Source organism: the organism of the source record quoted next, unplaced genomic scaffold (genome assembly GCF_019419815.1).
Source record: "Pyrus x bretschneideri cultivar Hongxiangsu unplaced genomic scaffold, Pyrus_bretschneideri_v1 Contig4, whole genome shotgun sequence".
Classification (NCBI taxonomy): Eukaryota; Viridiplantae; Streptophyta; class Magnoliopsida; order Rosales; family Rosaceae; genus Pyrus; species Pyrus x bretschneideri.
This window is the reverse complement of record NW_025999723.1, coordinates 1,391,436-1,419,052: the sequence shown is the minus strand read 5'-3', so window position 1 is coordinate 1,419,052 and position 27,617 is coordinate 1,391,436. Positions and strand designations below refer to the sequence as shown.

The 27,617-nt window shown below is 39.0% G+C and overlaps 3 protein-coding genes and 1 pseudogene across 8 annotated transcripts; all 4 read left to right on the top strand.

The window, feature by feature from the left end:
- Positions 1-2,698: 2,698 nt before the first annotated feature.
- On the top strand, positions 2,699-13,685 carry LOC103967236 (glutamate synthase [NADH], amyloplastic). Of its 6 annotated transcripts, none has more exons than XM_018652363.2 (22): positions 2,699-3,492; positions 3,591-3,710; positions 4,288-4,401; positions 4,707-4,859; positions 4,990-5,090; positions 5,185-5,281; positions 5,767-5,876; positions 6,008-6,111; positions 6,282-6,461; positions 6,554-6,897; positions 6,998-7,068; positions 7,146-7,615; positions 7,708-8,577; positions 8,669-8,823; positions 8,928-9,089; positions 9,243-10,820; positions 11,178-11,393; positions 11,513-11,781; positions 11,887-12,192; positions 12,308-12,575; positions 12,712-12,969; positions 13,068-13,685. In XM_018652363.2, the coding sequence occupies exons 1-22, from the start codon at positions 3,172-3,174 to the stop codon at positions 13,368-13,370; spliced, it is 6,570 nt and encodes a 2,189-aa protein (XP_018507879.2). In that variant the 5' UTR covers positions 2,699-3,171; the 3' UTR covers positions 13,371-13,685. The 6 variants fall into 6 exon arrangements, with proteins under 6 accessions (XP_018507879.2, XP_018507878.2, XP_048421081.1 ...); XM_018652362.2 differs by having other exon boundaries at positions 11,175-11,393; XM_048565124.1 differs by lacking the exons at positions 2,699-3,492; positions 3,591-3,710; positions 4,288-4,401; positions 4,707-4,859; positions 4,990-5,090 and adding an exon at positions 5,342-5,476 and having other exon boundaries at positions 5,207-5,259; positions 11,175-11,393.
- A 1,005-nt stretch (positions 13,686-14,690) lies between these two features.
- LOC125468967 (succinate dehydrogenase assembly factor 4, mitochondrial-like) lies at positions 14,691-15,023 on the top strand. The gene has a single exon (XM_048565809.1). The coding sequence runs from the start codon at positions 14,691-14,693 to the stop codon at positions 15,021-15,023; it is 333 nt and encodes a 110-aa protein (XP_048421766.1).
- A 4,534-nt stretch (positions 15,024-19,557) lies between these two features.
- LOC103967223 (putative RING-H2 finger protein ATL21B) lies at positions 19,558-22,147 on the top strand. Its single transcript, XM_009380501.2, has 2 exons — positions 19,558-20,303; positions 21,692-22,147. The coding sequence occupies exons 1-2, from the start codon at positions 19,604-19,606 to the stop codon at positions 22,090-22,092; spliced, it is 1,101 nt and encodes a 366-aa protein (XP_009378776.2). The 5' UTR covers positions 19,558-19,603; the 3' UTR covers positions 22,093-22,147.
- Positions 22,148-22,816: 669 nt separating this feature from the next.
- Positions 22,817-23,436, top strand: LOC125468964 (annotated as a pseudogene).
- The last annotated feature ends 4,181 nt before the right edge of the window (positions 23,437-27,617 follow it).

Sequence of the window (27,617 nt, the reverse complement as noted above, 5' to 3'; positions counted from 1 at the left end):
ATAAGCCATTATCGTCTTTTTACTGTTGAGGGTGAAAAAAAATAAGAGGGGAGAAACATTAAAACAGGGGCAAGACGTAAAAACACTGTGGTTAGAACAATGTTCTCCTTGGGTTTTAGTATATATAAAGTGTTATTGGCACTCCAAAAATCTCATTCTACACTCCTCACAAGTGTATTTTTCTTTCCAAATATAGAAAGTTTGGAGTGTAGAATGAGATTTTTGGAGTGCTAATAACAATTCTCTTTCTCAAATCTCAACATGGTTTTAGCTTATCCTCTAACTATAAATATTAACATTGCATCTGTGTAAGTCTGTTGACCCTAAAAACTACCAAGCCTACGTGGTGCGTAGGCCGAGTAACTAATGACCTAACTACGTCATTCGGTTGATGCGGAGCGTGCCAACTCGTTAGCTGAGCTCAGCGGAGGAGTAAAATTTGTTGATGTTGCGTTGAATGCGCTATTGACTTCTTGATCTTGCAACTGTGACCAAGGAAGAAACACATCTCGGTCTTCGGGCTCTCGAGCCTAAAGACAAGGCTACTAGTTCTGCGAAGTTCACGAATCGTCGACGCTAGGTTCGGTCATGGTGATTATATTCGTAAGAGTATAAGCACATCGAACTGGCTCCAAACAATACAAACATAGGTACTCAAAAGAGATGTATGCCTTGATGGTAAATGTGGTTCGGTCATTAGAATGCCTAACTCTGAAACTCAATTGTGAGTATCCAATCATAAAACCACTCAGCGTTCAATGTGCCAAATGTAGTAACTTGTAACACCTTACTTTGCTGAGAAGGTTAATAAGATGACCTCTGCCAATAAGGATTCGAAAGCCCTTCTCGACCGAGACTTGGATAGGTAACCAATCGGCCTCGACGTAATGTTGTTTATCCAAACTGAAGATGTCACTGGTTGCTTTCACAGTGCTATTTATCCAAATTGAAGATGTGTTGGCGGAAAAATAAAATTAAAAATCTCAAGATGTTTGCGCAGGGCAATTTGTGTTGTTGAATTGGAGAGGGTTTGAATGATCCACCCTCTCATATATATAGTAACCAATCTCATCTTGGTCGAATCATAACTATAAGGATTAGGATTCCTTATCCTAGTCCAACCAAGGCTAGGCCAATCCTACTCATATTAGGACTTTGAACCAAACTCTCTATCCGGCTACATTCACTTCTCAAATCTCAGCATCCTCACTCCATTGAGACTCCTTATCGTACTAGGACTTCGACCCATCGCCTCTTATCCAAATCACTCATTCTTGCAATAGGACTCGACCGCCCTAACTGAGTGGCTTACGACCGCTAGACAACCCATAGTACGTTAGGAAAAGCTTTGGGCCGAACATAAACCTATGCTCGGCCCAATAATATTATTTAGGGCCCAAACAAAGTCAAATATTAATCTTGTTAACTAAGTAAAAATTAAGTATTGTTAAACCAACTTGTCATTCACGATCGGTTACTATTATCTTCGTATCATTATTCTTAAATATGGTTATTTGTCAAGTTAGGTAATCTATGATATCTATTCAATCAATTATGTGTAAAATTGTTAATAGATAAAAACATTTGAAAAAAGTTGTAAAGACTTTTTTGCAGATAAGAGTCATTAAAACAAAATCCGGCAAAATTTTCAATGAATAGAACAATGGAGAAAAAAAGGTCAACAAATCTCATTGATCGTAATCATTAGTATTTCATCAGCAATCTGTATAAGCGATCACAAAAAGTCATTGCAATAGAGCATGACTACATTAAGTAATCGTTGATAAACGAGACCACATTACTAATTGTTCAAAGACGAAGACCAATCTAACCATCACAACAGCGCTTCCACAACACCCCCAAAACGAAGCAAAAACACAATTACACTACTCTGAAAAAGAAACCGCTGCTCAGCTCCTCTGCTCCTCACAGTGAAGACCAATGACACTCATGCCAAAGACACCTGCAACTTCACCACCTCTTATGCCAAGGCCAACTCTTACCGTTGGCTGCGTATGAATCTGCGGGCTGCCGATCATCGCATGCCGATGGCCGCGTATCGTCAGACAAACATCACCAAAAGGGAAAAACCCGGTTATCTAAATCAGCAAATTACCTACCGTATTTTGACCGCAGCCCAGGGTCGGGTCCAAACCTAGTCAGATCTGTAGGTTCGGGTACACCAAGAGGCAGCCTAACAAAAACAGAAAAACAACAAAAGCAAACTTCCAACGAGTTTATCTAGTTAAACAGAAAATACGTATTAAAACGCGGGCCCCGCCATCAGCGGCTCTCGCGTGCCGCATCGGGCACTGCACACGTGGCATTTTGCGAATTCTGAGGTGTAACACGTCACTTAAACAAAACTTGTGAGCGTCCTGAAAAATTTTTCAATGTGATCAGAATACGAATTATACAAGACATGTTATTACGCAAATAATGAGATATGTGTGCTAAAAATTAATAATTTAAAAAATAAAGCTTTCCACTATTTATACAAAAATACATTATTTACCATCTGTGTTCTGATCATAATAAAAAATTTCTATTATGGGAGTTGGTAAATTTAACCCCCGGGGTCCACCCTTCCCTTCCTGTGGTCCCCACGCTCCCGGTATTTTTCTCTCTCTAGGACTTACATCACTCTGCGCCTTTCACTCTTTCTCTCTCTAGAAAACCTGTTTCTGATTTCTCTATAAAACCACCGCCCCGCCTCTCCTTGTAGAAACCCAAAAGCTGAAAGGGCCACCCATTTCCCTGGTTGCGCTGCCTCCCTCCCCCTCCCTCTCTCAGTTTTCTCTCACTATTTTCCGGGAAAATCACTTTCTCGCTTACTTTCTGGGAAAATCGACACCAGGAAGTAGCAGGGCATAGAAATCACCGTCGAATTTGTTGACCTTTTCTCCCCTTCCCTCTTCCAGTCTTTCTCGTCCCCAGTCTCGAAACGGTGTCGTCTTCAGATCTCAGAGGAAAACCTCAGTCTCTCTTTTACACTGGATCTAAATCCTGTGTTAGTCTCCTAATCAAACTCTCGAATACGGGATTAAGATTCCTGAAACGACTCAGATTCTAAGCAATATTTGACAAAGTCATTATATATATATTTCTATATAATCATTGTTATATACTCGCTCCAATAATCGGAATCCAATCCGATTCTATTTCTGAATAATGTTGGCGAGCACTGGCGGTTCCGTCGTTCAGCTCCGAACCAAACCGTCGCTCCTGCCTTCCTGCTCTGCTCCCCGGAAATCTAGCAAGGCTCTCCCGAAGAAGTTCTTCGGTACCAGATTGAGGGCGTCCGGATCCGAGAGGCTCCATTTGTGGCGCTCCGATGGTCCCGGTCGTTCGCCGAAGCTCCGAGTCGTCGTACGCAACATGCTCTCCGCCGTTCCAGAGAAGCCCCTAGGGCTATACGACCCGTCGTTCGATAAGGACTCGTGTGGTGTCGGCTTCGTCGCCGAATTGTCCGGCGAAGGCAGCCGCAAAACGGTACGCCGTCGTGTTCGTTTATTCTCGTAAGAATTGAAAATTGCTAGAACGCGCGTTTTGGTGTCGTTTTATTGATTTTTTGGGGCTTTTTTTTTTAGATTACGGATGCAATTGAAATGCTGGTGCGGATGGCGCACAGAGGAGCGTGTGGGTGTGAAACGAATACCGGTGATGGAGCTGGGATTCTCGTCGGTGTTCCTCACGACTTCTACAAGGAGGTGGGGATTATCTGTAATTTTTTGGAATTTTTATTTATTTATTATTTACTTTTTGTATTAATTTTGGCGGGTTAATGAGATTAAATATTTGATGTTGGTTAGTCAGTTGTTCATGTGCTCGTAACTGTATACAAATTTTCTTATAGTTTAAAATAGAATATCGCTTTATAAAGTAACGTCTTCTTTATAAATCATGTCCTCTTTCGGAACAAAGCTTGGCTGCTTAAAAAAAACAGGAGCTCTGCTCTTACCCAATAATAACTTGACAAGTGTCCGAAAATTTGGAAAATTAAAACTTGAACAAACAACTTGGACACTTGTCAAGATGTTATTGAGTGAGAGCGGGAGCTCTTGCATTTTTTTAAGCAGCCAAGTTTTGTTCTTTCTGAAATTTCTGATTCTGTTCAGATTTTAATTTTAATTTGTTTTTGTTTTCATATATTTGATGTGCTTGGTGATTTTCTGTGAAAAAGGTAATTTTTTAAGCTAATCAGGGAAAAAAAAAAAAAAAAAAAACTTAACTGTTACCAAGTTCTGCATACTCAGCACTGATAATTATTGGGTTGCTGTTTTTCAGGTAACCAAAGATGCCGGGTTTGATCTTCCACCGGCAGGGGAGTACGCTGTTGGAATGTTCTTCTTGCCCACATCTGAGAGCCGAAGAGAAGAAAGCAAAAGAGTATTTGCAAAGGTAATCTTATGATTCCGTTGACGCACGTCAATTTGAGCTTTACCACTTTTGTTGAACTCAGTACATTTGTTATAGTTGATTAGCCAAATGTACTAATGAAAAGGGAATAATTTCGTATAATTTCTTATTGGACGGTACGCACTTGTCCTGCAGAATGCTTAACTTGTTTGTGTCATTTTGTTCTTGCATGCCCATGTGTTGTTAGGTCGACCTTTTTAGCGTAATAGTGTTAATTACTATCTCTAATCGTGACATTCATTTCTTGTCCGATGGCATTTATGTGAATATTGTTCATATGTTTTCAGGTTGCAGAGTCCCTTGGACACACTGTTCTGGGGTGGCGATCTGTTCCAACAGATAACTCAGACTTGGGGAATTCTGCTTTGCAGACTGAACCTGTTATTGAGCAAGTGTTCCTTACTGCGACCCCAAAGTCAAAACTTGACATCGAACGTCAGGTATTTTTTCCCATGTTGTAAATCAACCATTTGAGGTCTATGTGGAGTTATTTTAGAGACAAAAAAACGAGTAGTTTAATTTTGTATTTACCTAATAGTATGATTCTGTTTTGCACTTCCTTCCTTCCAGATGTACATACTAAGAAGGCTGTCAATGGTTGCTATCCAAGCTGCATTAAACCTTGAACATGGTGGTGCTAAAGACTTTTATATATGTTCGCTGTCATCAAGGTTTGTTCTTTAGATATCTAGCATGTTTTCTTTTTCACAAAGTTTTATAATTTATGCGATCATTTAATTCATTCTGTTTCTTGATTTTATGTAGGACTGTTGTTTACAAAGGTCAGCTGAAGCCCGTTCAGCTGAAGGGTTATTATTATGCAGATCTAGGCAATGAAAGGTTTACGAGCTACATGGCCCTGGTAAATGTTTTATCCATTCACTTGTTTTGTTTCTCCACTAACTCCATGCTCCACAAACAGCGTGGGAACAACCAGTAACTGAAGAGGTGCAAGGTTGAGGAATGACTTCTGAGGCATTGAGGTTTGAATGATCTCTTAAGTTCTTCCACTCCCTTGATTACTAATTGAAATTGGATGCTGGATTGGATGCATTGGGTGAGTTGGTAAGAAACCTCATTATCAAGTAAATCATGTTTGCAGAAACTTGGTGCAGTGCTCTCTATGATCAGTTGTTGAGGATGAAAAGTACGAATGAGTGGTGAACGGAAATAGTGTTTGGTTGAAGTATAGTTTAGGATTTTAAACTGTACTTGCTGCAGTATGGTTTTTATTGGAGCTGCCTGAAGACGATTTTGTGTGTGGTTTTTAGCATCGGGTTTCCATATTATGAATAAAGAAAATGGAATTGTACATGATAATGTTTGTTCTTTTGATTATTTGTGCAGGTACACTCTCGATTCTCAACAAATACCTTTCCCAGCTGGGATCGTGCTCAGCCTATGCGTGTCATTGGCCACAATGGTGAAATCAACACCCTCAGAGGAAATGTTAACTGGTATGTTTTTTTAGCTGAAAGTGGGTTTTGTACCATACTTTGCTGCTCATTCATTTGATGACTTGTGTACCTCATGCCCTCGTCAATATTGGATGTTGTAATTGCCTGATGTTCTTGTAAAATGTACTCAGGATGAAGGCACGCGAGGGACTGCTGAAGTGTAAGGAACTTGGTCTATCAAAAAACTATTTAAAAAAACTGTTACCCATTGTGGACGCCAATTCTTCGGATTCAGGTGAGTTTATAAAATTTGAGTTAGCATGCGCATGCACCTCTGTATTAATTTTAAATACAAGGATAAATCAGTATATGCTTTCTCACTAAATGGAAAATTACAAGAGCGTAATAGGTTATTTGTCCCTTTTTTTTAGTGTCTGATTGTACAAGCGCTGTTCCTTTATGCAGGAGCTTTTGATGGTGTCCTTGAGCTTCTGGTTCAAGCTGGAAGAAGCCTTCCTGAAGCTGTCATGATGATGATTCCTGAAGCATGGCAAAATGATAAGAACATGGACCTGGATAGGAAAGCCCTGTATGAGTATTTCTCATCTCTCATGGAGCCATGGGATGGGCCAGCTCTCATATCATGTAATTATGCTCCAAATAGTTTTGAACTCGGTAATACATTTACATCAGTTACTATTTTTGTGTACTTTCGTGCTAACAAATAATTGTTTCAGTTACTGATGGCCGCTATTTGGGAGCTACACTGGATCGTAATGGACTAAGACCTGGTCGATTTTACGTCACTCACAGCGGACGGGTTATTATGGCCAGTGAAGTTGGCGTAGTAGACATTCCACCGGAAGATGTCAGCAGGAAAGGAAGACTTAACCCTGGAATGATGCTTTTGGTGGACTTTGAGAACCACGTTGTGGTGGATGATGAAGCGTTGAAGCATCAATATTCCTTGGCAAGGCCGTATGGGGAGTGGCTTCAAAGGCAAAAGATTGAGCTCAAGGACATTGTAGATTCTGTTCATGAATCTGACAGGGTCCCTCCGTCCATAGCGGGAGTTATTCCTGTAAGTTGACTTAACTATATACGCAAGTTGCCTTTGTTGTTTTTTTCTTCGATTTTGTGTTGTGGTTGATTCCGATTTTTATATATCATTTGTCTTCTAGGCTTCTACTAATGATGAAACCATGGAAAACATGGGAATCCATGGTTTATTGGCACCGCTGAAAGCTTTTGGGTATGTGGTTCTTCCTTGTCTTACCTATGTTATATCCTTTTTGACTTTCATGTAACTGAAATATATACACTGTACAGTTATACAGTTGAATCCTTGGAAATGTTGTTGCTTCCCATGGCAAAAGATGGCGTAGAGGCTCTTGGGTCGATGGGAAATGATACCCCATTGGCTGTTATGTCTAAGAGAGAAAAGCTTACCTTTGAGTATTTCAAGCAAATGTTTGCTCAAGTAACAAACCCTCCAATTGACCCCATTCGAGAGAAGGTAGTCACTTCTATGGAATGCATGATTGGTCCAGAGGGTGATTTGACAGAAACCACCGAAGAACAATGTCATCGTCTCTCACTCAAAGGTCCTCTTTTAACCATTGGTGAAATGGAAGCAATCAAGAAAATGAACTATAGAGGTTGGCGCTGTAAAGTTCTTGATATAACTTATTCCAAGGAACGTGGTAGGGAAGGCTTGGAGGAAACCTTGGACCGGATTTGTTCTGAAGCACATGAAGCAATAAAGAAGGGATATACCACTCTTGTTCTTTCAGACAGAGGTATGGCCTGTTTATTTATTTTACCATTGAGTTTGAAATATTAAGTACTTAATTGAAAACTATGTTTTACTTGTTGCTGTTTCAATGTGTAGCCTTCTCCCCAAAGCGCGTTGCAGTAAGCTCCCTCTTGGCTGTTGGCGCTGTTCATCAACATCTAGTTAAAAACCTTGAACGCACACAAGTGGGGTTGATAATTGAATCTGCTGAGCCACGTGAAGTTCACCATTTCTGTACACTGGTTGGTTTTGGTGCAGATGCTATCTGCCCTTACTTGGCTATGGAGGCCATTTGGAGGCTGCAGGTGGACGGAAAGATTCCACCAATAGCTAATGGTGCAATATACTCCAAAGATGAACTGGTTAAAAAGTACTTCAAAGCAAGCACATATGGAATGATGAAGGTTCTTGCCAAGATGGGGATTTCTACTTTGGCTTCTTACAAGGGTGCACAGATTTTTGAAGCTTTGGGTCTTTCATCTGAAGTAATTGAGAGGTGCTTTGCAGGAACCCCTAGTAGAGTTGAGGGTGCAACATTTGAGATGCTAGCTCGCGATGAACTTGATATGCATGAATTGGCATTTCCCTCTCGAAGCTATCCTCCAGGAAGTGCAGAAGCTGTAGCGCTACCAAATCCTGGGGATTACCATTGGAGAAAAGGTGGTGAGGTACACCTAAACGATCCTGTTGCTATAGCAAAACTTCAAGAGGCTGCCAGAACTAACAGTGTTGCTGCATATAAAGAATACTCCAAGCTCATTCATGAATTAAATAAAGCCTGCAATCTCCGGGGTCTTTTGAGATTTAAAAACACAGAGCAGCAGATTCACTTGGATGAAGTGGAACCTGCTAGCGAGATTGTTAAACGGTTCTGTACTGGTGCTATGAGTTATGGATCAATATCATTGGAGGCGCATAGTACACTGGCCATTGCTATGAACAGAATTGGAGGAAAGTCGAATACAGGTCTGTTTTTCAAATCTTTACTTGGATTTTTTCTAGTACATCAACTATCGCTTTTTTATATTGCTAATGATTTTTTTATTCCTTCCAAAAGGTGAGGGAGGTGAGCAGCCATCTCGTATGGAGCCTCTTCCAGATGGTTCAAGGAATCCAAAGAGGAGTGCAATTAAGCAGGTTGCCAGTGGGAGATTTGGAGTTTCAAGTTACTATCTGACGAATGCTGATGAACTGCAGATAAAAATGGCTCAGGTATCTTTACACTGGACCTCGGATTTTTCTTCTATTTTCCCCGACGTTCCTACATTAAATGTTTCTTGGAGTTGAACATAAACTGAACTTATTTGTCTTGCCAGGGTGCCAAGCCTGGTGAAGGAGGTGAGCTTCCTGGACACAAGGTTATTGGAGACATTGCTGTCACCAGGAATTCTACTGCAGGTGTGGGTCTTATCAGTCCACCTCCCCATCATGATATCTACTCGATTGAAGACCTTGCCCAATTAATTCATGATCTTAAGGTATGTTCTGTTTTTGTAATGGATCCTATAAACTGCTCTATGCCCCTGCTGTCCTCTTTAACTCCCTTTAAATGGATGAATGATTTTGCATCTACTGCTTGTGGAGCAATGCATGGTTAATTTGGATGTTGATTCTGTTCTATTGATATGCAGAATGCTAACCCAGCAGCTCGAATTAGTGTCAAGTTGGTATCAGAAGTAGGTGTGGGAGTAGTTGCTAGTGGAGTTGTGAAGGGGCATGCTGATCATGTTTTGATCTCTGGACACGATGGAGGGACGGGGGCCTCTAGATGGACAGGAATTAAGAATGCAGGGCTTCCATGGGAACTTGGTTTGGCTGAGACTCATCAAACCTTGGTTTCTAATGATCTTCGTGGCCGCACAACTCTCCAGACTGATGGCCAACTAAAAACTGGAAGAGATGTTGCCATAGCTACACTTCTTGGTGCGGAAGAGTTTGGCTTCAGCACTGCACCTCTCATAACCCTTGGCTGCATTATGATGCGGAAGTGCCACAAGAACACATGTCCTGTTGGTATTGCAACTCAAGATCCAGTACTTCGTGAGAAGTTTGCTGGAGAACCTGAACATGTTATTAATTTTTTCTTTATGATAGCTGAGGAACTCAGAGAGATAATGGCACAGCTTGGTTTCCGTACTATAAATGAGATGGTTGGTCGTTCAGATATGCTTGAAGTTGATAGAGAAGTGACTAAAAACAATGAGAAGCTTGACAATATTGATCTATCTTTGTTACTTCGACCTGCAGCAGACCTTCGGCCTGGAGCTGCACAATATTGTGTTGAGAAACAAGACCATGGCTTGGATATGGCTCTTGATCACAAGCTAATTTCTATGTCTAAAGCTGCTTTGGAAAAAGCTCTTCCTGTATATTTTGAGACACCAATTTGCAATGTGAACCGTGCTGTTGGTACAATGCTTAGCCACGAGGTGACAAAACGTTACAACAGGGCTGGGCTTCCTGCTGACACCATTCATATCAAATTTAGTGGAAGTGGAGGACAGAGTCTTGGAGCATTTTTGTGCTCTGGAGTCATGCTTGAGCTTGAGGGTGACAGTAATGATTATGTTGGTAAAGGTTTGTCTGGTGGAAAGATTGTAGTTTATCCTCCCAAGGGAAGCAGGTTTGACCCAAAAGAAAATATTGTCATCGGTAATGTAGCTTTATATGGTGCCACTAGTGGTGAGGCATACTTCAATGGAATGGCAGCAGAGAGATTTTGTGTTCGCAATTCAGGGGCTAAGGCAGTTGTCGAGGGTGTTGGTGATCATGGCTGTGAATACATGACAGGTGGCACTGTTGTTGTGCTCGGGAAAACTGGCAGGAACTTTGCTGCTGGTATGAGTGGTGGTATTGCCTATGTTTATGATGTGGATGGACAATTTCGGTCTCGATGTAATCCTGAGCTTGTAGATCTTGATACACTTGAAGAAGAAGAAGATATTCTGACTCTTCAAATGATGATACAACAACATCAACGCCACACAAAAAGCCTGCTGGCCGTTCAAGTACTGGCTGATTTTGAAAATATTCTGCCTAAGTTTATCAAGGTTATCCCAAGAGAGTACAAGCGAGTTCTTGCAGATATGAAAGAGGAAACCAAACAGGTTATAGAGCACAAGGAAGATGAGCCAGAGCTTGAAGAGAAAGGTGCTTTTGAAGAACTTAAGAAGTTGGCGGCTGCATCTTTAAATGGGAAATCCAATCAGGTAATTGAATTATTTACCCTTATATATAAGCATGAGTTCGCTTTCTCTTTGACACACACACTCTCTCTCTCTCTCTCCCCTTTTTGTTAGACGAACAAAAGAATTTTTGTTTTGTGGGAATCTCCCTTCTGATTTGTTTTCACGAGTATAATGTCAGTATATGTGGAACATACATTCTCTGATCTTCATAGTATTCACATTGGTTTCATTTTGTCTGAAAGTGTTCATATCATTACAAGCGTAATTGGTTTAAAGTTTTTATACAGAAATATGATTATTTTGAATTTGCGTCCTGGTAATCTCTATGGATTCTTTAATCTTAAAAGGTTCTTATATGAGAGGTGAATTTTGCAGAAGGTAGAAGATGCTGAAGCATTGAAAAGGCCTTCTCAGGTCACTGATGCTATTAAACATCGTGGTTTTATTTATTATGAGCGTGAGGGCGTTCAATATAGGGATCCTAATGTTCGGATGAATGACTGGAAGGAAGTTATGGAGGAAACTAAACCTGGACCACTTGTGAAGACTCAGTCGGCCCGTTGCATGGACTGCGGGACTCCTTTCTGCCATCAGGTGAGAACTTGTACTCTTTTGTTGGCTCTGTTACCTGTTATCGAGATTCGAGAATTATCTAGTTATGGACAGACTACCTCAACCGATTACTGAATACGTTCTCTAAACTAAATTTGCAGGAGAACTCTGGATGCCCTCTTGGTAACAAAATACCAGAGTTCAATGAGTTGGTGTACCAGAATAGGTGGCGTGAAGCATTAGAGAGACTTCTCGAGACAAATAACTTCCCTGAGTTTACTGGTCGTGTTTGTCCGGCACCATGTGAAGGTTCTTGCGTTCTGGGTATTATTGAGAATCCTGTATCTATCAAAAGCATAGAATGTGCCATCATAGACAAGGCTTTTGAGGAAGGTTGGATGGTGCCACGACCTCCTGTAAAGAGAACTGGGTATGGTTTTCTTCTCAGCCTAAGATTGATGCTCTGTTGTCAGAATATTATTTCGCAAATTTTCTGTGCACGAATCATTAGTTTGATATTTTCTTATAATTGCAGGAAAAGGGTTGCCATTGTAGGAAGCGGGCCAGCTGGTCTAGCTGCTGCTGATCAGCTAAACAGAATAGGCCACACAGTGACTGTGTATGAGCGTGCTGATAGAATTGGAGGGCTTATGATGTATGGAGTGCCTAATATGAAGACTGATAAAGTGGAGATAGTTCAACGGCGGGTTAACCTTATGGCTGAGGAAGGTGTCAACTTTGTGGTTAATGCTAATATTGGAAATGATCCTTTGTACTCACTTGATCGCCTTCGAGAGGAGAACAATGCCATTGTTTTAGCAGTAGGAGCAACAAAACCAAGGTAACTTACACTTAGTGAAATCCTGTAGATATATAGTCTTCGTGAAGCTACGGAAGTATCTGAATATGGTAAACAGTAGTTAAGTTTATTTTCTTGTCTTGTTATGTTTTTGCAGGGACCTTCCTGTACCAGGGAGAGAGCTGTCAGGAGTACATTTTGCTATGGAATTTCTTCATGCAAACACCAAAAGCTTACTATATAGCAATCTTGAGGATGGTAACTACATCTCTGCCAAGGGCAAGAAAGTTGTGGTAATTGGTGGAGGTGACACTGGCACTGATTGCATTGGAACATCCGTTCGCCATGGCTGCACTAACATCATGAATTTGGAGCTTCTTCCTGAGCCACCACGAAAAAGGGCTCCAGGAAACCCTTGGCCACAGGTTGGATTACTGTAAAATCTTGTCCGTCTGTTCTTACATCGCTCTTGCTTGGATCGCTGATTAACCAAGTTTTATGACATTGTAAGTGTATTCTTACACGTCTTTTGTATTTATTTTCTTTACTTTGGATTTGCAGTGGCCTCGTGTATTCCGTGTGGATTATGGGCACCAAGAAGTTGCAGCTAAGTTTGGCAAAGATCCAAGAACTTATGAGGTGCTGACAAAGAGATTTGTGGGAGATGAGAATGGGGCCGTGAAAGGACTCGAGGTGGTGCGTGTCAAATGGGAGAAGGATGAAACTGGGCGGTTCCAATTCAAGGAAATTGAGGGATCTGAGGAGATCCTCGAGGCTGACCTCGTCCTACTCGCAATGGGGTTCCTTGGACCAGAGGCGGTTAGTAATTTGAATTCCTATCCACTAACATTCAGGCTTTCTTGGAAATTCGAATACATGTTTTGCTCACTAGGTTTTTTCTGTGTCTTCTGTTCCAGACGGTAGCAGAGAAGTTGGGTTTGGAACGTGACCAACGCTCAAACTACAAGGCGGACTATGGTCGGTTCTCAACCAATGTGGATGGGGTATTTGCCGCTGGTGATTGCCGGCGCGGTCAATCCCTTGTGGTGTGGGCAATCTCAGAGGGAAGGCAAGCCGCTGCACAGGTTGACAAATACCTCTCGAACGAAGAAGAAGACCACACCATCAGCAATGGGAGCCATCAAAATGTAGGCAAGAGGCACCAAGACCTCAGCAAGAGAAACCCAACGGGCACCAGCAAACACACAGTGATGACATAGATGGCTCCACGATCATCGAAGATTATTATTAAAGAACCAAAACAGCAGCAGCAAAAAGCACACAGAGATTAGCACGTTTCGGTTTCGGATGGAGCTGCTGCCGGAAGGAGCAGCAGAAGCAGGAGCTGGTGGCTATAAAATCAAACTAGTTTGCAGCGGGAGCTGGGTATGGGGGTTTTAGAATAAATTATAATTTGTTTATATTTTTTTACCCGGGTGTTTTTGCGTGGTTAATTATTAAAGGAATAAATGTACAGTTTTCGTTCTTTACCAATTATTTAAAAATATTATTATAAGGAAAATTATTTTGTTTAAGAGCAGAATTTGAAATTAAAGCCGAAGTAAAAACTGAATTAACGATTTAATTGTCTTTTAGACTTTTACACCACCTTCCTACAACAAGCCCACTGAGGGATAAATTCTTACGTATGTCTGTCGAACAACGTCATTTGTTAGACACAAATAAGTGCGACACTAGTCTCACTTTTGCCTAAAGAGAATGGAAGACAAGTTTTCGTGTCTTCTAGTCGAATCAAATGGGATCTTCGTTGGATTCTCTTTATGAGAATTCTGGAAATTCTTCAATTACATCTATTTATCGTAAATTATGCGGTCAAAAATTATTTTAAAATTATTTTATTTAAAATTAAATAGATACAAGATCGGATAAAAATTAACCGTACAATACATAATAAATAGATATAATTCAAGAATTTCTAAGATCCTCGCAAAAGTATCCGGCAAGATCCTCTCTCCTTAAAATCTTGTCTTCCATTCTCTTTGTATTAAAGTTGTAACCACATGAAGTCAAGCGGAACGGGAAATGACATGATTTGACTATGGAACACAAAAGTTGTCCCTAGTTACTTGTCTATGACACATGATGTGGTCTGGCAGGTGGGCAGAAGGATCTCCTGCATTTAAACCTATTAAAGTTGTTATAGTGAGAGATTTTTCAATATGTCAGATATACAGTTAAATACATCAAACCATAATACAAATGAAAAAGGATTCCTACCGAATTCTTTTTTTAAAGATCCGAAAAATCTTGTAATTATAACTGTTCATCATACATTATACGATCAGAAATCATTTTAACAGACACGATTACAAGATTCTTCATATCCTTCGGGAAAAGAATCCGGGGGACAAGGATCATTTTCCAATACAAATAGTTTGGATACTAGAAATTTTTTCTAACACGTGGCTCTGCGAATTCACGACACGACGCCGTATGTCTACCACAATTGTATTCCCTCCGCCTCCTAATTATATTTCGTCCCTATTTCGCAGAGGAAGAAAGGACAGAAATCAACAGAGATGGCGATCAGTCTGGGCCGTCTATTCGCATCAAAGATCATCCCGACAATCTCCGCGACCGAACCTCTAACTCGCGCCGGCGTCAACTCGGTGAGTCGGCTCCGGTGCTCGTCGGCCTCGCAATCGCAAACCCAGCACGAAAAACCCAGCAAGGAGCACGGTGAACCCATAGTAGAAAAACTCGAAAAACAAGCTGAAGAAGAAGAAGAAGATGATGATGATAACGACGATGGGTTTGTGAATAAAGAGACCGGCGAGGTCCGTGGGCCCAGAGGACCGGAGCCCACCCGTTTCGGTGATTGGGAGCGAAACGGTCGCTGCTCTGATTTTTGAGTTTTCTTTTTCTCCAGATTTGATCGTATTATGATCATAATATTATGTAATTTTTTTACTTTTTTTTGGAGAATTTTCTCGTTGTTTAAGTTGGATTTTGTGTTGCAGTGATTTGATTGATTGTAATCTGGAATTCGATGAGTGAAATAAAAACATGGGTACCCAACCAATAAACATTGTTGATCGAAATCTCTGGTTATTTGTTTGTTTTGCTGAGCTAAATTAACTCGAAACGGCGCCAGATGAAACCAAGAACGAAGAAACTTAACCCTTCAAATTCCCGGACGGATGCTATGACTCGAACCCTTAGAGCAACTTCAGCGTGTGAAACCTTCCCAGGTAATACACTATACTATCCACTTGGTGAACAGTAACTGTCGTAATGAACAGTAATCGTCTTTTGCATTTCCATCGTTGCACTTCAATTGTCCTGACAATAGGTAATAAAATATTAGTATTTTATTTATTTATAAAATAATACAAAATAATTTTAATTGTAATTTCGGATAAGATTTTTAATCGTTCTCGTTGCGTCACGTGTCATTATCCGAAGTATTATTAAATAATACAAAATAATTTTATTTGTAATTTCGGATAAGATTTTTAATCGTTCTCGTTGCGTCACGTGTCATTATCCGAAGTATTATTAAATAATACAAAATAATTTTATTTGTAATTTCGGATAAGATTTTTAATCGTGGTGTAAGGTAGATGATAATGAGAAGGTATTTATAGAAAAGTAAAAACAATTTTTTTTTTAAAATTTCAGATTTTTTTTCGGATTTTTTTTAAATTTTTATTCAACTAATTAATCTCTACCGTTGGATATAAAAAAATTTGAATTCCAACACTCCAGATTGTGTCACGTGTCACAATGGTAACTTTTCTTAATTTTAAAACTATTTTTTCTTTTATTTATTTATTTATAAAGCCTATTTAATATCGACCGTTGATCTCAGATCGAACGGTTGATATTAAATAAGCTTTTTTTTTAATTTTTATTACTATTGAGATCGAATGGTCCAAGTTAAAGAGCCGTTCAGATCGAACGCAGCATGGGAAGCCACGTGGCTTCCCAACGGTAACTGAGGTCGACTACTCTGCGGGCCCCTGTGGTCTGAAACTTGTCTGCTGACGTGTCCCCACGCGCGGGTGAGGCGCACACGCCTGATAGAAAAAAAATTAAAAAAGGGACTGACGCCAGCCTGACGTCAGCCCTGCGTCAGGTCCACCTTGGGCTCGCGGGCTAGCGATTCCTCACGGGCCTGTTGCTCAGGCCTGCCCAATCCCTTGGGCTCCTAACGCTGGAGGCTTGCAGCCGGGCTATCTAGCCCTATTTGGTCCACTGTCCCCCGAGTAGTCCACAACGGTGGACTTGCTGTTAAGATCAAAGCCTATCGGCAGTGTGATCCTCTAGGAGATCACCAGTCAGTCATGACAAGCCAATGACATGCCACGCTACAAAAAGGTTTATATACCGTTTTAAATGTTTTTGGAATTTAAAAACATTTCTATATGAATGTTTTCAGTTATTTAAAAACAAATTTCGAACAAGTCCTCAATGAGTCACAATGATAGTACTTTCAATTGGTACTCATCATTTAGGGTTTTGGATAGCCTCCTCTTAATATATTAGGCACGACTACCTCCAAATAATTAATTTTCAAATTTTTAATCAAATGGTGTTATTCTTGAAGTGGTGCTACACAACTCAATGGAGCCCCATGATGTTTCCAAATTCGCATTCACTGCATTAATCTACCGTAGACAAACCCCCATCATCCTAACAAAGAGTGTATTTCCCTTTGGGGTCAACTGAACTCTTAACATAAGAAGTTGAAAATGGGTAACAAATTTAAAGGGTGATGCTATTCACACATCAAATTTTTTTTTCACATATTTCTTGTTAATTTATGTCATTTGATATTCTTTTATTCATTCAATGTTCGACAGTCAGAATTGAGAGGGGTGTGTGAGGTAAAAAAATATTTATGAGTAGCACCACCTAATTTAAATTAGAGGTAAGAGAAAGTTGGTTCTACCCACCTTAGAATTTGCAACAATTGGTTCACTGCGATTATTGGTTTAATGGCTAATTATTCAGATAGTAATGATAGTATCTTATACCTGAAACTATGATTTTGTCTAGCACGGGTCCCTTGATCCTTTTCATATGTGTATGCTAATGACTTTATATATATGCTGCACGTTTCAGGTTTTCAGACATTATTTTCGGTCTTTGGTTCTTTCCAAGTCTATAAGCAATGGTAGGCTAGCTGAATCAAATGCGAACCCATAATATTATTAATCTAAAAGCAAGTGCCATATAATTTTTGCATAACCAAATGCCGCATGATTTATAATTCAGGAGCAATCATTCGCTTTTGATTAAACAATCGTTCGTCTAAAAGATAATATATATTTTTAAACTTCTTGTTTTGTATTAACTTTTCTGCCATGTATTACTTTGAACAAGTCCTGCTGCTAACAGGAGCGCCACAGTGAGCCGTGCCCTAATCTCTCACACGAACATCGTCGTCGCCATTTTGCCATTGGTCATGATGGTGGACTATGTCTGTGGCTTGGAACCACCAACCGTTGGATTTCATCAATCTATAATTTTATTTGATAACTGGCTGTAGCTCTATATATTGATCGATCTAATCCTTTGAATATATAGCTTGACCATTTCAAGCTGTGCATGACGCAAAATACAACACTTCTCAACTGTACATTGATCCAAGATGGTCTGATATGAATCTCATAACATTGTAATTATTTGCATCAATTTTTAAGACCATCTAGGTAACGGGAGATTCTTACATGTCACATGAGTAAGATTGGTGTGATGGTTTTATAGGACTTGTCACGTCGTTTATGTTATACTCATTCAAGAATATACAGCCTTGGTGACATGATATTTGTATATCTAATCAGATTTATTTATTTGATAAATGTTACGATTAGTCGTTTATATACGTCGCATGATATATGAGTATTGATAAGAGAAAATAGTAAAGGTTATATTAAGGGTATTAAAATATGTAGCTCTTACAAACCAACCATAGATAAATTATAGTTGAAAGGCCGTTAGTTTTGTATTAACAACAGTTACGGATATGGCAGTATTAAGCGGAGCAAGTCAATTCCAAATTTCATATATCAGAAGAATTCTATACCGGACTTTTTAATATATTATCAAAAAAATTAATAATGCAAGCTTTAATTCTTGTTTAATTTAAGAGTAATGTTATTTCCACCCCAATGTCTTATCTTCCCACCCACCTTTTAATGATTTTTTTAATTACAAATTTGTTCATTTACAAAAAGACTGATAAGGACATTAATTATCTTATTTTGCTTAATTTAAAAAAAAAAAAAAGAAAAAGGTTGGGCGTGGAAGACAATTTGTCTACCTTAAAACCCTAACTCATATTTTCTTCTCCTTTCATTAAGAGAAAGTAAAAAAATATCAATGGACTTAGAAGATGACTTTTTCATTGAACAGGTGGAAGATGACGTTTCTATAGAAGAGGTAGAAGAATAATTTATGTGTAAGTCATTTGAATTTGTTCATCGTATTTTTGAATTTGTCGTTGTCAAATTCTTTTGAATTTGAATACCTCTGTCGTTTCCATATGAATTTGCATACTTTAGTGGTTTTCATTTACATATTATTTGTTATATTTTTTAAGGGACAATTTTATAATTTCATATGTATGTATATATTAAAGGTTATTTTGGAAATAATAGTGGGTGGCGAAATAACATTTTAATTTTTTAACTTTTTAAGGTGGGTAAGATTATAACGTGGATAGGAAAATAAAACAATATGGTGGGTCTAGTAGCTCTCTAATTTAATTAGTAGAGTATGTCAAGTTCGAATGTCAAATTAGTATCCTAATCAAGCAGCCATTATTGGCTTAAACCTATGCAATATTTGTGGTAAAAGACATTAATATCACAGCTTTATTATATTTTGGTTTCAGTTAAAAAAATCATACAGTGTTTTCCTCATGATTCGAGTCAATAGACCACCTCTAAACCTTTTGAACAGGTCGGTCTTTACTGGCAAAGAGTGATGCAGTGAGGAAGCGCCAAATTTCTCTACTTCTCCCATCGAATCCTGATCTTGCGTGGGCACTCAATTTGGTCACCATCATCACCGTCCAAAAATAAGAAAATATTTTATGTACTTCAAATTTTTATGTCATTATGTATCATTTTACATGTTATAATATGAAGGAACGACAATTGATATATATATAATTTTACTACATATATAATAACAACACTATGTGATGGAGTTTTAACTAGCACACCGAAAATTACTCTGACAAATAGAAGAGTTCCATATCGTCATCGCTTTCATATCTAATTAAATCTAGTCTACAGAGTTTAAAAATTAATTAAAATTAAAAAACTGAATGGTGAATGAAGACTTGGCCTTTATTCTACAAAGTCAAATATGATATAATGCAATATATATTGGAAGTGTATAGTATCTGTGCCTGCCCTGCTATCCATATTCCAATCTCCAATTTCCGATTTTCAAGCATCAAGTTCTGTCCCACAAAAAAATGAATATTCCCAGAGCAATCTTGTCCTTCTTCATCCTCTTCTTCTTCTTGTCATCCTCATACTTTGCAAGCAGCTTAGAAAATTGCAAGGAGGCGGATATTTGCGGCGTCGGCGAGCCGGTGATTGAATTCCCGTTTGGTATACAAAAAAAGGGGTCAGAGTCATGCTCGTATCCCGGTTTTGAACTGTCCTGTGACAACACCAGCCAAACAATCCTCACCCTTCCTTATTCCGGACAGTTCACTCTCCAGGGTATAGACTATGCCGAACAAGAAATATGGATTAACGATCCAAACAAATGCCTCGCACAACGAATTTTGTCCCTCAATCTGTCGGGCACTCCATTTTATGGTGTGACAAATGAAAGTTTCACTTACTTTAATTGCTCGTTGGATTATTTGAAATACTCATTAAACCCTATTGCTTGCATGAGTGGCTCTACGTACACTGTATTTGCTACCACTTCTCCGATGGTGATTAATTACTTGGCGTCCACTTCAACATGCAATCCAATCGGTACGTTTGTTGTTCCGGTTGAATTCCCGTTGTACGAGGAGTTGATGTCGTCAGACCTGACTGGCAACCTCCGGCTCGCATGGGACAGGCCAGGGTGCGGCAGTTGCGCCGCACGTGGTGGCCGGTGTGGGTTTAAGAGTAATTCCAGTCACCAAGTTGTTTGCTCAAGACTTCCTCAACGAGGTAATTGATTAATCACCTTATTACTGCTCCTAGCTCCTGTTTATTTAGTTGTAGTTGTTTTCTTATTTTTAAGTTTTCAAACAACATGCTCATGCTCATGCTCCGTCAAACAGCTTTACCGGCCGGTAAAACATTTGTTCCTTCCATATACTGTCAGAGTTCGATTCTTAACTCTCACTATCGTCGAATCTCCCATATAATTAAATTTCAAGTCAGTTTTATGCTCAAAAAACTTGTTTAGTACAAATTATGAGGTGTTTGCGCTAAGGATTTTGGTAGGAGCAGTCATCTCTGCTCGCGAGAGTGACTTTTAATTGTTGATGATATCTGAATACTAAAAAATCGCGCTTTTAATCATAAAAAATATCTGAATGCTCAAAAGTCACGGGCGTACATATATCGTCTAGTGACCATATCATAGCTCAATTCATTAATATATAGTTCAAGAGTTACTTATGTTGCATTCATATGTGACTTCATCGTATGGTTATAATTATAAATTGTAATCATAAAATAGATGAAAAAATGTCATTATATATGTGCCAAACTTATCTGCATTGACTTTTAGGTCTTGACTCATTTGTCTTTGGATTTTAATGGGCACGGTCTACAATCTGATTTTACTAAGGTTGTGATTGATTGGCAATTTTTTGGAGATAAGTGGGAAGTTGGAATTGTAAGCGCTAGACTCTTCCTCGGTTGGAAGTGCGTTCTACGCTTTCCAGACTGCAATCATAAGTTCATACCATCATAGCTTTCGGTTAAGTTGACCTTTTGCCCATTAGAGCCGGCCACTAAACCTTATTTCGTCAACACCTCCATACACGCAAAGAGTTGGAAATGGCAGTATAAACTCGACATTATATGCAAGTGGTGGGTTGTGGTTAGACTCACTCTTCAACTGACGTTTCAGGTTTAAATTACTTTCTTTAGGGTAGAGTAGATTAGTAATATCTCCTGTCTAATCAGAACTTGACATTATGCAGTCTAATTAGGAAAGTTTTATCTAGTGCATTATGTTCTAAGAAACTTGTAAATAGTTGTGATTAGAACAACTCTCACATCAATAAGGTCAATATAAGGGTGAGAGGGATCAAAAACATAGTCTCGTACTCCTGTGGAAAACTTCCCCAGTACCCCATGCGCTTGATGCTACTACACAAGTTTTTTTATCTTATGAGTTATGCCCATCAACAAAATTTACGACTGTATAGATAATGCGAATTAGGTTAGTTGACTAAAACAACTTCTGTACACCCGAGCTTGAATACTCCTTGAACCCAACATGGTTGGGCGCGTGTTTGCATGCATGTGTCTAATCTCTGTTTCACTTTCAATCGTTTACAACATCTTAATCTAATCGAAATCTGTATTGCTAATTCGATCAGGAATCCCAAGGAGCGCACGCTATGCTATTACTGTTGGAGTTGGAGTGCCAGGACTCTTGTGCGTTTTGGGGGTTTTGTGTTGCGTCTTTGGCAAGGTCAAGTCTTTCACAAGGGGGCGCAGAACTCTGCCTGAGTTTAATTCCGCAGTGGCTTCACAGCCCACCATCGCCAGGGGCCTCGATAAACCAAGGCTCGAGGCCTACCCGAAAATAGTCCTCGGCGAAAGCCGGCGCTTACCGAAGCCCGATGACAGCACGTGCCCGATATGCTTGTCCGAGTACCAGCCCAAGGAGACATTGAAGACCATCCCCAAATGTCAACATTGCTTCCATGCAGATTGCATTGATGAATGGCTTCAAATGAACGCTACTTGCCCTATTTGTCGGAATTCTCCACCGTGATATAGTTCATACGTGACGTTTTAATGCATGAGCCATCACATTTTTCTGGAAAATCTTGTGCATAATTTCTGTTTTCTTTTTTCTCTCTATTTATTTGTATGATGAAAGATTATGTTTCTTCCTTGACCAAAAAAAAAAGAAAAGAAAAAAGTGCTAAATTTACCGGTGTATCTCAAGGTTTTATAGTCAGTGAATCACCAGGCCTCTATCATCAAACAACCACGGCCACTATTATTTTCTTCCCATCTCAAAAGATAACTTGAGAAAGTAGGGAAGGAAAACAGGCATTTCATTGTAGAATAGCAACATTATAGGATAATATGAATGAACGACAATTGATATATGCATATATAGCACTTTTACAACATATATAATAACAATACTATGTGGTGGAGTTTTTAGTACGCTGAAAATTACTCCGAAAAATAGAAGATCATCTCCTTTGTATTTGATCAAATCTAGTCTACAGAGTTTAAAATTATATTAAAATAAAAAAAAATTGAAGAGTGAATGAAGACTTGGCCTTTATTCTATAAAGTCAACTATGATCTAATGCAATACATATTGGAAGTATGCCCTGCTATCCATATTCCAATTTCCAATTTTCAAGCATCAATTGTTGCCCCACAAAAAAATGAATATTCCCAGAGTAATCTTGCCCTTCTTCTCCATCCTCCTCTTCTTCTTGTCATCCTCATACCTTGCAAGCAGCTTAGAAAATTGCATGGAGGCGTATATTTGCGGCGGCGAGCCGGTCATCGAATTGCCGTTTGGGATACAAAAAAAGGGGCCAGAGTCATGCTCCTATCCCGGTTTTGAACCTGTCCTGTGACAACACCAACCAAACAATCCTCACCCTTCCTTATTCTGGACAGTTTGCTCTCCCGGGTATAGACTATGCCGAACAAGAAATATGGATTAACGATCCAAACAAATGCCTCGCACAACGAATTTTTTCCCTCAATCTCTTGGGCTCACCATTTTATGGCGTCACAAATGAAAGTTTCACTTACTTTAATTGCTCGTTGGATTATTTGAAATACACATTAAACCCTATTGCTTGCATGAGTGGCTCTACTTACACTGTTTTTGCTACCACTTCTCCGAGGGTGATTAATTACTTGGCGTCTACATCGACATGCAATCGAATCGGTACGTTTGTTATTCCGGTTAAATTCCCGTCGTACGAGGAGTTTATGTCGTCGGACCTGACTAGCCATCTTGGGCTTTGCATGGGACAGGCCAGGGTGCGGCGGTTGCGCCACTCGTGGTGGCCGGTGTGGGGTGAAGAGTAATTCTAGTCATCAAGTTGTTTGCTCAAGACTTCCGCAACGACGTAATTGATTAATAATTAGCCTTATTACTGCTCCTAACTCGTGATTAATTAGTTGTAGTTGTTTTCTACTATTTTTATTAGTTTTCAAACACCATGCTCATGCTTCGTCATACAGCTTTACCGGTAAAACATTTGTTCCTTCCATATACTGTTTGAGTTCGACTCTTTACTCTTACCACCGCCGTATCTCCCATATAATTAAATTTCATTTTCAAAGTACTTGTTTAGTACAAATTATGAGGTGTGTGCATAAAAGTTTTTGGTACGAGCATTCATTTTTACTCGTGTACGTGATTTTTAACCATTGATGATATGTTAATGCTTAAAAATCGCGGGCGTGCATATATAGTCGAATGAAGAAAGCATAGCTAATTTCATTAATAGTTAAGAATTGACTATGTTTTATTCATATGTGACTTCGTGTGACATTTGATGTAGATAGCCATATCATTTGAATTAATCAGATTTTTAAATTTAATTCATTAATTAATGGGAATTGTTATTAGCACTCCAAAAATCTCATTCTACACTCCAAACTTTCTATATTAGGAAAGAAAAATATACTTGTGAGAAGTGTAGAATGAGATTTTTGGAGTGCCAATAATATTTCCCTATTTAATAAACTAATAATTAAGAAAAATTAGTTAATTAAATGATGATTGTGGTATACGAGGAGTCTTTCTCCTTCATTTCCTTGGGTTTTGCAAATTTTTCAAATGATATGACAGTCTACAGATGCCACCTAAGGTGATATAGAAAGGTAGTATAAAAACATGGTATGAATAACATTACTCGGATTTTAATGGACGTGGTCAACAATTTGATTTTACCAAGGTTGTGATTGGTTGGCAATTTTTTGGAGATAAGTGTAAAGTTGGAATTGTAAGTGTTAGAGGGTTCGTTTGGATGTGTTTTTAAAAAAAATAAAAGTGCTTTTGGTGAAAATGTTTTTGAAACTAATTCTTAGTAAAAATTCAAGTAAATTTTGAAAGAAGCACATATCTGGTGCTTCTTCCAAAAAGCACTTAAAGTGTTTTTGGAACCTAAAATCAATTTCACCAAAAACACTTCTAATCATTTTAAAAACACTTTCAAACGAGACCAGAGTCTTCCTCTGTTGGAACTGCGTTCAACCCTTTCCACACTGCAATCATAAGTTCATAACATCATAGCTTTCGGTTTAGATTGACCTTATTCCCATTAGAGTCAGCCGCTAATTAAAGTCTATACCCTATTTCGTCAACACCTCCATACACGCAAAGAGTTGGGAAATGGTTGTATAAACTCGACATTATGTGCAAGTGGTGGATTGTGGTTAGATTAATTCTTTCTTTTCGACTTATAGTTGTGTTTCAAGTTCAAACTTCTTTTTTTTTCAGTGTAGATTAGATTAGTAATATCTCCTGTAATTAAAACTCGACATATTCAGTCTGATTAGGAAAGTTTGTTTAGTGCATTATATTTCGAGAAAATTGTTAACGGTTGTTTGATTAGAATAGCTCTCACATTAATAAAATTAATATAGGGTTGAGAGGGACCAAAAACATAGCGTCTTGTACTTCTGTGGAAAACCTCCCCAATATCTCCTACGGGTGATGCTACTACACAAGTTTTTTATCTTATGATATGAGTTACGACCCATCAACAAAATTTACGATTATATATATATATATATATATAAAATTTGAGTTAAATTAGTTAACTAAAACAACTTCTATACAACCGAGCTTGAATACTCCTCGAACACAACATTGTGGGTGCTGTGTTTGCATATGCATGTGTCTAATCTATATTTCACTTTCTCTTATTCATCTGCAACAACTTAATCTAATCTAAATCTGAATTGCTAATTCGATCAGGAATCCCAAGGAGCGTACGCTATGCTATTATTGTTGGAGTTGGTGTGTCAGGAATCTTGTGCGTTTTGGGGGGTTTTGTGTTGCGTCTTTGGCAAGGTCAACTCTTTCACAAAGGGGCGCAGAACTCTTCCTGAATTTAATTCCGCAGTGGCTCCGCAGCCCACCACCGCCTTGATAAGCCAGGGCTCGAGGGCTTACCCAAAAATAGTCCTCGGCGAAAGCCGGCGCTTACCAAAGCCTGACGACAGCATGTGCCCGATATGCTTGTCCACGTACAGGCCCAAGGAGACATTGAAGACCATCCTCAAATGCCAACATTGCTTCCATGCAGATTGCATCGATGTATGGCTTCAAATGAATGCTACTTGCCTTAACTGTCGGAATTATCCATCTTGATAGTTCATACGTGACACTTTAATGCACGTGCCATCACATTTTTCTGGAAAATCTTCTGCTCATCCTCCCCTCAATTTGTACGTAATTTCTGTTTTCTGCGTTCTCTCTATTTCTTTTGTATGGAGAAAAATTATGTTTCTTCCTTTACCAAAAAAAAGAAGAAAATAGTGCTAGATTTACCCGTGCATCTCAAGTTTTATAGTCAGTGAATCACCAGGCCTCTACCATCCAACTACCACAGCCAGTACTATTTTTGTCTTCCCATCTCAAAAGATAACTTGGAAAGTAGGGAAAAAACCACGCATTTCATTGTAATCCGGAGGAGGGGAAGTAGCGTACAGATTGTCTATCAATATGTCATTAATAATATAACAATATCATCATCTGAGCAAAATTTATTTTCGACTCTTTGTCCTTTTTTAGCAGAAATGGGTGTGCCATGGACAGAGAACTTTTGCATATCACAGTTAATATGATCCAACTTAATTACTTTGATTAGAAGTTGAATGAGTGCATGTGATATGTAATCCATCTATTGAAAACAATTTGACCAAAAAAAAAAAAAAACGATTTAGCAAATTAGAACCAAATTTACTTTAATCCAATACATATATTTTGTGTCTGCGAGTCTGATGAGTTTCAGTGGTTTAGCAAATTAGAACCAAATTTACTTTAATCCAATACATATCTCGTGTCTGCGAGTCTGATGAGTTTCAGTGGCTTTTTTTTTTTTTTTTTTGTTCTTCTGAAGGCCAACATGCCTCATTGAAATGGGATGCACGACATATGATCAAGTTCGTCGGTTCCTCGTAAGTAACTGTAAATCGTTGTTTTGGTCCTTCCTAAACTGCATGGCCCAGTGAGATCACCTCTTGTCATCTCATTGAATTCAGATCGGTCGTACCATACTTAAGACAGAAGCACTTATGTTCACATGGCCAAATTTTAGTTGGGAAAATGTTATCGACACCGGCACTTCCACATGTTCCACGCGGTTCAACCCAAGCTATGATACGTCATTTTTTCACTCTGTTTGTATAAACAATTGAAAACTCTATAAACGGAAAGCATAACTTTAGCAAAAATTCTCTTTCGTACATGTGTTTCACGAATGCATAAGAGCAAAGTTGAAAGCCCTAGTACAATCCAATGCGTGGTATTTCACTCTCTAAACCCGACACGATACTCTTGTGGATACTTGTAAAATATGAGATGGTAAAATATGTGTTTCATGCTCTATATCTGACTAGTTTAAACATCGTTCTCACGTTATTATGTATAATTCTCAACAATATATGTAACATAACATGTCCTTATAAGGTGTTCAGACTAACTCCAATCTTTGGAGTAAGTCTCAAAATTTGGCTTCTAAACCCATCCCATTTCACTTCAACCCTTGGCCTAAAATTTGATTTTGAGTTAAAACTCAAAATTGGGCCAAATACCAGCTAGCTTTTAGGTTTTAACCCCACTGGTGCGACTGAACGTGCCCAATAAAGGCCACCTACATGGGATTTGACGTGCCTGAGTTGGTTCAAATACCAGCTAGCTTTTAGGTTTTAACCCCACTGGTGCGACTGAACGTGCCCAATAAAGGCCCACCTACATGGGATTTGACGTGCCTGTTTCAATCTCACGCGCCGCCCCCCCCCCCAAAAAAAAAAAAACTTTTCCAAACCAGACATGCTAGGTCCCATGCATGTGGCCATGTCTACAAAATAGAAGGGCTTGTCAGCAAGAATTGAGAGCCTAACAACTCTTTGATTTAATCCAACGGTTTGGATCTTTGGACCGTTGACTAATCCAACGGCCCAAATTCATCTTTAAATTTTTTTTGTTTTATATTTATAAATTTATTGAATCCAACTGTTGAGATCTAATATAATTAAATCCAACGGTTAAAATAATTTTAAAAAATAATTTAACTCAAACTT